The sequence below is a fragment of the Prosopis cineraria genome, unplaced genomic scaffold, assembly GCF_029017545.1.
Source record: "Prosopis cineraria cultivar Desert tree isolate PC_DT_omini unplaced genomic scaffold, ASM2901754v1 PC3, whole genome shotgun sequence".
Classification (NCBI taxonomy): Eukaryota; Viridiplantae; Streptophyta; class Magnoliopsida; order Fabales; family Fabaceae; genus Prosopis; species Prosopis cineraria.
The window spans coordinates 30,452,978-30,462,734 of record NW_026555334.1 but is presented as its reverse complement, the minus strand read 5'-3'; the positions used below and the strand labels follow the sequence as shown (position 1 = coordinate 30,462,734).

Genomic DNA, 9,757 nt, shown 5'->3' with positions numbered 1-9,757 from the left:
TGGAAGGCATGATCATAAGGGGTAGGAGTTCACTTAAGGTATATGTAGATATGTGTATATGGAGATAGGTGTAAATAAATCCATATAGTTGACCTGGTACCATGGGACATTCAGTATAACATTATATTTGAGTTGATACCATGGTTGAAATGGATAAAGGAATTTAGCCCAAGATTATGTGATATGGGCAATTGAATGGCCAAACATGTGTCTATGTGTGACAGTATGATTTGAATTGCTCAATCAGGTATTATTTGTCCATTTGGATGTGATCAAGGCCCTAGATGTGGCTAATGACTTGAGGTTTCAAATGGTGATGTATAAGTGGCAAATTGTGACTTAAAATGGTCAAAATGCATTTAGGTGTTTAATTTTTGAATGGGATAATGGATTTAAATAAAACTAGTGTCATTGATTAAATTATAAAACAAGCTTTGTTTGGCCACTTGAATCATTCAAGGTTCGCATTAGATTTTGCAATTTGACAGCAGAATCTAGTGTGTACACCATGACACATGGCACAGAGTGTGATTCTGATGCCTCTGTGCCACATGCCATGGTGTATGTGGCACGAGCTACGATGCATGGCTTACTTTTTTGTGTGAAATTTGATATTTTGAGTTGGTTTCCTTTAAGATCAACTTATTTCTTATTGATTGCTTTCATTGTGTGCTGTTTAGATCAACTTAAATGGTTTCTATAAAGAGATTTTTCAAAAGTTTATCTTGGGGTCTTAAATCTTTCAAAGACATTTTTAAACTAATTAGTGGATTTCATGGAAGGTAAAATGGTAATGTCGGTAAGGGCATTACATTAAGTTGGCATCAATTTCTTGAGTTTTGAGGATGAGCCTATACTAGAGGTTCAACTGGATGAGCCTCAATTACCTAATAGAAGAGATGGCTTATTAGAAGAATTAAGAGATATAATGATTGACATTAGGCAAACAATATGATATCACGACGTGCTATTAAGGGGTAGAGAGTAGGCAAATGAAAGGGAAGGTCGAGACAAACTAGTCCCAGAGGAAGTTCACGGTCGACCTGAGCCATCTCAAGCTCCAGGAAGTATGCAGGTAGTGGAAGTTATTGCTGATTCATCTATTGACTAAGCCTGGAAGACCTCTGTAAGATTTAGTCCACCGACATTTGATGGAAGAATGAAAGAGGATGAAGCCAAATAGTAGATTGAGCGCCTTAAGACCATATTCAATGTAGTAACTTGTACTTCAAAATAAAAGATGACTTTAGCAACAGTACAATTAGTTGGAGTGGCCAAGAGATAGTAGGACTCGATGAGACTACCTAGTGGTGTAAGGCATTCTTAGGAAGAATTCAAGAAAGTGTTCTTTAATTACTCTTCCTAATATCTTTTCATACTGAGAAGGGGGAGGGTTTTCATTCATTCAAGCAAGGGGACCTAGATGAAGAAGAGTTCATAAGAAGATTTAATGAATTCTCAATTTATTCTACATACCTGCAGCATCATAATGACACTAAATGGAAGGCTGAGTGATTATTAGAAAAGATACATTAGAGTATCGGCAGTAAATTGATCTGTTCGATGTGACTACTTATAAAGAAATGTGTGATGAGTTGAGAACGACTGCTAGAAGAGGTAGAAAAGCTGAGGCTAAGAAGAAGAGAGATAGTATAGGAAGATTTATATCTTCTTTGGGTTCGTCGGGCAGTGTTTTAAAGAAGCTCGTATATAGCTCAAGCAATTCTAGAGATTTTAGGAAGAGGAGTTTCACGAGAGTTTCTCAAATCTGGTTAGTTTAGAGGGGTTCTATGCAGAGGTATACAAAAGTCAGAATTAAGCCTTCATAACCTTCAAGGCAAGCTTTAAATACACCAGCTCCTACTCTAAGCACTGGAAGATCATCTTAGTGCCACATTTGCGGTAAATTCCATATTGGCAAGTGCTGGTCTTATTTCAAGTATAGTAAACCAAGTCATATTAGCCTAGACATTGTCCAGAGGGTAGAGTAAAGGCAACTGAGCAGTGGTCAACTATTCCAGGATGAGTCTTTGTAATGACACAAGAAGAGGCTAAAGCATCTCTAAACTTGATTAAAGGTATAATCTTTTTCTATGTCACTAGAATTGAAGCATTGTTTGGCTCTAGAGTTAGACATTCTTTCATCGTAGAAGAATGTGTAGATAAACTAAAACTAGAGTTGAAAGAGTTGCCTGTATTAATCAAAGTGATTACACCTTCAGGATCCTCAAATACTACTAGCAAAATTTGTCAGAAAGTAGAGATTGTATTTGAGGATCGGGTATCTGTGATGGATTTGATATGTATTCCTATAAAAGGAATAGATGTGATTGTAGACATGGACTGGCTAGCAGCTAATAATGCTACACTAGATTGTGCTATGAAATTAATGTCTTTGTCGGTGTTGACAGTAGGGACTGGTTCTACTAATCAAGCCAGATTTTTGTTAGTAGTACAAGTTGAGAAATTGATCAAGAAGGGATGTTGTGGTTATATGGTGATTTTTGCAATCAGTAATGTGTATGATGGGGGTATTGAGAAAATTAGAGTTGTAAGCGAATTTCCTGAGGTATTTTTAAAAGAGATGTCTAGATTACCTCTAGAAAAGGAAGTTGAATTCTTTATAAATTTAGTCCCTAGTACAGAACCAATTTCTAAATCTCCATATTGAATGTCGCCCTCAGAGCTAAATGAGTTAAAGAAGAAAATTAAAGATTTCTTAGAAAAAGGGTTCATTAGACTAAGTGTACCACCTTGAGGATCGTCAATGTTGTTTGTAAGGAAGAATGATAGTAGCTTATGGTTGTGTATTGACTAGCGGCAATTGAACAAGGTAACGATGAAGAATAAATATCCTTTACCTAGGATCGATGATTTGTTAGATCAGTTAGCTGGAGCCTCAATCTTTTCTAAGATTGACTAGTAGTCAGGGTATCATCAGTTAAGTCTTTGTATAGAAGATGTACACTGTAACATCCTCAATTTCTTAATCATAAGTTTATAGGTTAATAAAGGGTACAGTGGGAATTAAAGTAAGATTAGAGATTCGGATGATTAATTGGCATTTTGACTTGTTTGTTGGTTGTATGAATAGATGTGGGTGATAGGAGTACATTTCGGGTCGAAGCAAGTATGTATGGTGAGAATAAATCTCACTATGCCACGCGCCGCAGCTTGTGCTGCATGCACCACGGCGCATGGACCAGAATTTGCCTTTATAAGTTGTGAATTTTAGAAATTTTAGAGGAGAGAAATTGAGAAACACATGAAACAGAGAGAGGAGAAGGGCTGAGAAGATAGGTTAAGTCATTTTGGAGCGATGGAAGCTGATTCAGATCGGTAACTTGATAGGTAAGCTACGTATAACTCTTACCTTCCATTCTACACAAATTTCTCTGAAAATGAGTTATAGGAAAATTGAATCGATGGAATTTGAAGGGTTTGATTCTTGCTTAATAGTAATAAAAATGTTCTTGGAAGTTAAATTAAAGCTTTGTGACTGGGTTAGAGCTGAACGGTAGAGCTTTGAACTTGAAGGCTTAATTTTGGCCTTTAGAGAGAGAAAGGGCAAAATCTAATCTAAGTGAAATAAGACTAGTTGAGGTGATGTAAAGTAGTAATTGGGTAGTTATGGACTTAGAGTAGATAGATGGAAAAGAGTTTACAGATGAATATAGCCCTAAATAGTAAAAATGAGTTTTTGGTCAATATGGGCCAAATGACTAGAATGTGCCAAATGTGTTCAGATTGGCATACTGGACGCGTGAGAAGAGAAAGGAAACTTGAGATAAGCTTGTGTGATAGTGAAATCCACAGGTAACCTTTCTAGTGACAGAAGAGTTGAGGTAACTGAATAACTTCCTTTGTTTGACTGTTTATTATAACTGCATGTTAGCATGCTATGTAATGCATGAACTGGTTTTGAATTAAGCATGTTTTATGGCATTAAGTGATTGTGTGTGTAAAATGACTTTTAGTCGAAATGAGCATTAAAATTGTGTTTTGTAATGTAAGGCTGATCTTCCTACGTTAATCTAGTTAAAAAAGAAGCTATTTGGGAGAATGCTTGGATAAATCATTGATAATACCTAACTAATCCTAAAAAACTATATATCTCCATGACTAAACTAGGATGCTCCCATTTCAACACTACATCAACCTTATGCAGATCTACTGAAATCTCTTCTGATGATACCATATGTCCTAAAAATTAGACTTCTCTCAACCAAAACTCACACTTACTAAGCTTGGCATACAATGCATGGAACTAGAACTATATCATATGTGAAATTACAAATGCTGATGTATAAATTTATTTGATGCATATTCACAAGTGGAACTTAGCATAGCTCAAGAAAGATTTTTCATGATCAAGAGATATGAATTTGTGAATCAATGATCATACATATAAACAAATTTTAGCTTGGCTTGAGAGCTTTTAAGACTTGACAAAAATAATGTATGATTGTTCAACAAGTGACAAATCATGTGTGGTACCGTCAATGTCTCACGTGTGGTTTTGCACTTAGTTGTATTTCAGTAAAGCTCAGGTGTAAAAACTTACATGAACACTGAAGTCTTTCACACATGATTTTGCATCCATAGATAAGACATAAGGCAACATGCCACACAAGTACTTAATCACGTGTGAAGCATTTTTTCACACTCACATGATCTAGTAGTCATTGTGCCTAACATGCAAAAACTCATGAATGACCTACAAAATCATGTGTGATTCTACCTCTTTACTATGCAAACTTTTTCTATGAAAAACCATATACAAGAGGGCCAAAGTTTGCAAGCTTTAACATACTTAGATGAGTGTTAATGCATATAAAAGAGACATATGATGCATCCATTTAATGATTTTAGAAAGGTGAATAAGCTCTCTAAGTTTTCACATTGAATCTAAGAGAATTTAAAATTACTTATCCTAAACTTCTTCCTCTTCTCTTGATTCTTCATGCTCTTGAGGTTTTGTCTTCATTCATGATTCTTTATATCTGCACACATAACAAATACCCCTTCTCTTAGTTTTACAATAATCAAAACACATGATCCAATAATCTCTCCCTTTTTTATTATGACAAAACCTTTAGTCTAAGGTTGTTAATTCTGTTTAATATAAAACTCTCCCTTAAACTGATATGGAAGAATTGAAAGATAAAAGTGTAGAATTAAGTAAAGAGATTGAATCATATGAATGAAAAACATAAAAAATTTCATTAATAATAGAAAATATTGCAGTCATATCATCAAAGAAAATTTTCTTCCTAAGGCTTAATTACATAACTCCCCTTTAAAACTAGCCTATCTCTTTACTCATGTCTTCTTCCCATTTGGCATCATTAAAAAAATGCAAGCCTTCCCAAGAGAGAGGAAACTCAATATCTGAGATAGGCTTCCAAGATTTCTCTATCAAATAGAGAATTTGTATTAAAGGCAAGATTTGATGGAATAATTGTCCAGGTAGAAGAATCATTTGGATCTATAGGCGGAACAGGATCCAATGCAAGTAACTTCTTCTTTATTTTTGTCCAGAGTGCAAAATACAGGTGTGGATTAATTGATAAGACACATTATTTATGCACTTTTTCTATTCATTCAGGACCCCTTTACACGTTGTATTCTCCATTTTGGTGCATTCATGGTCTTAAAATAAAAAAATTTCCCTAAAGGGAAAAGTAGTTCATTAAGGTCATTTTGATCCAAAAATTAAAATTTTGAGAAAATGTACAAAAGATAGTCAAAATGTGTTTTATGCCTAGGAGAATGAATATGAAATTATATTTTGAAAATTCAATTAGGCTTAGGAGATATTAATTAAAAATCACAAAATTAAGGTTATTGACTTTGCTGATCTAATTAGGGTTTTGTGTATATGTGTGTGCATGGTTTTCATGTGTGGCAGTCCTTAGATTGCATTTCATTATTTCTCTCCTATTTAAATAATTAATTTCATGTGACAAAATATGAATTATTATGTCACATACATCTAGTTGATTTAATTTTAAATTTTATTCATTATGTGACATAGGTGACATGTGTGCACTTGGACATGTAACAATTAGGCAAGACAATGCAAGAGGACTTGAGAGATCATTTGTGGCATGAGAAAAGTCTGAATGGTTGGGGTAGATCTGAATTCTTAAGTGCAAAGGATGGGATTATTCATATTAACATAGGAATTATCACCCAACTAATGAAAATGTGCCACCTAAGGGCACATGCACAAAGTATGAAGCTCTCTAGCCATTTTAATTTCATTTTCAAATTAATTTTGAGAAGTAATCTGATCCAAACTAATTATGCACATCCCTTACACTAAAAATTTAGATTCATTTACTCATCATTCATCTACTCCATTTCATCTTTTATTTGCTCTCTCTAGTTCTTAGGGTTCTTTATTTTCTCCTCCTTCTCCTAGTCTCAAGATCAGAATCCTCCTTTATCACTTTTAGAGCTAGTGACTTCTCTTTTCAACATATTCTTGAAGCATAGATAGTCTTTCTTCATGCTCAGCAAGACTTCTAAAAAACACTACCACAAATCTCATGGAATCACTTTTTGTTTCTTCAATGGCAGTAATTTTGGGTTACCATTTAGCCAGGAGAACTCTCATAATTTTTTTAACTTTCTCCTTCTGAATACAAGTCTTTTTAAGTGCTATAAGTTCATTCATCATGTGTGTGTATCTCACTTACATTTCCTTGATGCTTTCTCTAGGCTTTATATTAAACAGCTTATATTGTTAAGTCAATGTACTCATTTTGTTCTCCTTGACTTCTTCACTACCTTGATGAACAATCTCTAGAACATTCCACATTTTCTTTGCTATTTTCAGATTGCTAACTAGAAAGTACTCTTATTGACTTAAGGCATTTTGTAACATCCAAGAAAATTAACTATGATTAGTTCACCCAATGATTTTGATTAGTGAGTTAATAAGGTGTGTAGTCAGAAAGGCTTAACTTGGTGTAATCATTATGATTTCAACCCTAGAAGTGGGTCCAAATGATCGCAGGCTACCTGGGCAAGGAAAGAGGGAGAAAGGGTGAAGAATTGCTTTTTGTCCTACATGCTGTAGTGCATGGTCAGTCTACATAATGCACAAAAGCAGATTTGAATGTGGGCTCCTCTGTGCGATGCACTGTGGTAGAGGGTAGCATGTGCCACAGTGTATGAATAAAATTTTTGATAAATCAGTTTATGTCTGTGCGAGAAAATAGAAGAGAGGAGAGGAAGAAAATGGAGAGAACATTGGAGCTTTGATACGGCATGCACATTAAAGCATATTGGTGATAGATTGAAGCTCTTAAACACCCAAGGTAAGTAATCTAAGCCTTCTTCCTCCTTTTCCTCCCTCATTTTTGGAGATTTATAATAAGGTTTAAGTTGAAAGATGGATTTTTAGTTCATAAGAGTATGGGTCCAATCCTATTAATTAAAATGAGTATAATAGTGGTTATTTAAGATATTAGAACACCACATTGATGATTTTGAAAGTGGTTGGTCTATAGGAGCATTTAATACCTGAATATCAACATTAATGAGGTAGTTGGGAGAGGCTTATGTCAATTAATGATAGTTTGAAGTGGTATTAATGATAATATATATTAATGGAACCTAATAAACCATTGGGTATGAATGGGTAGTGATTATTGGGCTAATAGGTGGAATGTGTGGAGACATGTGTGGTAAATCCTCAAGATTGAGACAATAATGATATTCTTATGGTATGATTGTAGTGAGGTTTGAATTGGGCACCATTCAAGCTTGGGAAAAGCTTTGGAAGTATTTTGAGTGAGGGGTAAACATTTAACCTCTCAAAGGTTTGAGGTAACCAGGAAAAACCTAATTTTATATAGTTGAATATTAATTGGTTACTTATTGAAAATGAGTTAATTTGTGACATGAATTATATTTGAAACCCTTGATGCAGATTTAGCATGCTGAAGATGTGAAAATGTGAAAAATGCTATGTGTGCATATATATATATATACATGCGTGAATCATGATGATGATGAGGGAATAATGTGTTATCATGATGTGTAATGTGCAATGATTGAGTGAATGAAAAAAATGAAATGTGTTATGATATGACTTGTGATTAAATTGCATAATTATGTGATAATATGTATAGCATGATTATTGTTAGAAATTCGCCTAGGGAGAGGAGTAGATTGGTTAAATCCATGTGGTACTGGCAATAACCGTTGGAATCGAGAGGTAGCCCTTACCCTATAGTTGATTCTAGTTTGTCCCACTTGTTCTACGAGAGATTTGAACCTAACTAGTCTCTACCGGTTCATGAGGAGGCTAGATTAGAGATATGACACCCTATGGTTGTTAGTATTGGGGAAAACTAGGTTAAATAAGTGAGTGAGTTCACCTTAGCTCAATAGCTCTTTACAAGTAGAAGGCTGGGTTAGTCCGTGAAGGACGTAGCTATAAGATAGCCACCAGTTTCACGTCGGAGCTAACAGGAGGCTATAAGGTTGGCATATGATTATGCATATAAGTTCGGCCACATGGTTGTTAGTTTTATGGTCCGATATATGTTAGGGGTACATGATTGTTATTATTGCAACCCTATGCTGTGTTTTTAAAAATAACATGATATTGTGTGTTGTGGGTCCAGTCACATGGTTGTTAGTTTTGTGAACCATGGCCAAGCGTTTACATGTGATATTTCATGTGTTTTCCTAATTGCATCTATTTTACAATTGATATACAACTGTATAGGTTAGGTGAAACTTGGTTACTGAATGGTTGTACTTATTCCTCAATTCTTAATATTTCAGGGCCTAGTTCATCGGATCTATGTCAGGGGAAACACACTGAGGCCTAGGATTGTGGAGTAATCCACTATATGCCTCTTTTTGTTATTTCATGTGTATATGTTATTGTATTTGGCAACTAGGATCATTTGTTGTGATTTATGCACTACTTGCAGTATTTTGTGTACAACTTGTGTATTTTATGCCCTAGGTTAGTGAGTTTGATTGTAAACCCGTGGATAGGGCCAAATACTTGTGCAAGTAGAAACATGTGTATTTTGAAAGAATTGGAATGAAATTGATGAATTTGCGTAAAGTTTTCCTCTCCCTTGTGTTTTGTGAAAATTGGGGTTGAGTGGCGTTTTCAAGAGATACGTATTTATGATTATGTGTTGTGTAGTGCACAAGTTTGCAAGAGTCCATTGAGTATGGCCGGATGGTCGGTGTGAGCTAGTGGCACGTGTGATTGAGTTGGGACACCCATTTGTGAAAATTTGTCAAAAAGTGATCAAAATAGGTTTTGGTGTATAATTTTTTATAGAATAAGAGTTTGAATGTGAAATTGGTGCCATTAGCTAGAGCTAGGAGAAAGCTCCGTGTAAACATCAAAATTACCTCAATTGAACGTCAGATGGAAATTTGGGACACATTAGAAGTTTGGTCCCTATGTTGTCAAATGACATCACTGTTGCTGTCAAATCTGTGTAATGCACCACAGCACATGGAACAGAGAAGATAAGCTGTAGCGCATATGCCGTATACTGCAGTGCATGTGTCATTTTCTACATAAATTTTAATTGAGTTTTAAACTTATTATTTTAGGTCCCAATTGATTTTCAGGCTTCTACAAGGTTTTCGAACTCTGATTTGAGCTTATTAACTATTGTTTGAGATTTAAAATGTTAAATTTAGGATTCCTTTTTAAAAAGATTTGAGAAATTTCCTTTTTATAAAATTTTATAACTTTGGTAATCCT

General features: G+C 34.8%; 1 protein-coding gene across 1 annotated transcript; it reads left to right on the top strand.

Moving 5' to 3' along the window:
* Positions 1–2,035: 2,035 nt before the first annotated feature.
* On the top strand, positions 2,036–8,865 carry LOC129305512 (uncharacterized). Its single transcript, XM_054945519.1, has 2 exons — positions 2,036–2,569; positions 8,806–8,865. Exons 1-2 carry the CDS (start codon positions 2,036–2,038, stop codon positions 8,863–8,865), a joined length of 594 nt encoding a protein of 197 aa, XP_054801494.1.
* Positions 8,866–9,757: the final 892 nt, after the last annotated feature.

Excerpts from the sequence above, each read along its gene's own strand:
- LOC129305512 (XM_054945519.1), top strand. The coding sequence starts at position 2,036 with ATGACACAAGAAGAGGCTAAAGCATCTCTAAACTTGATTAAAGGTATA. Across the intron at positions 2,570-8,805 it reads TTGTAAGCGAATTTCCTGAG|GGCCTAGTTCATCGGATCTA; the intron begins GTATTTTTAAAA and ends TTAATATTTCAG.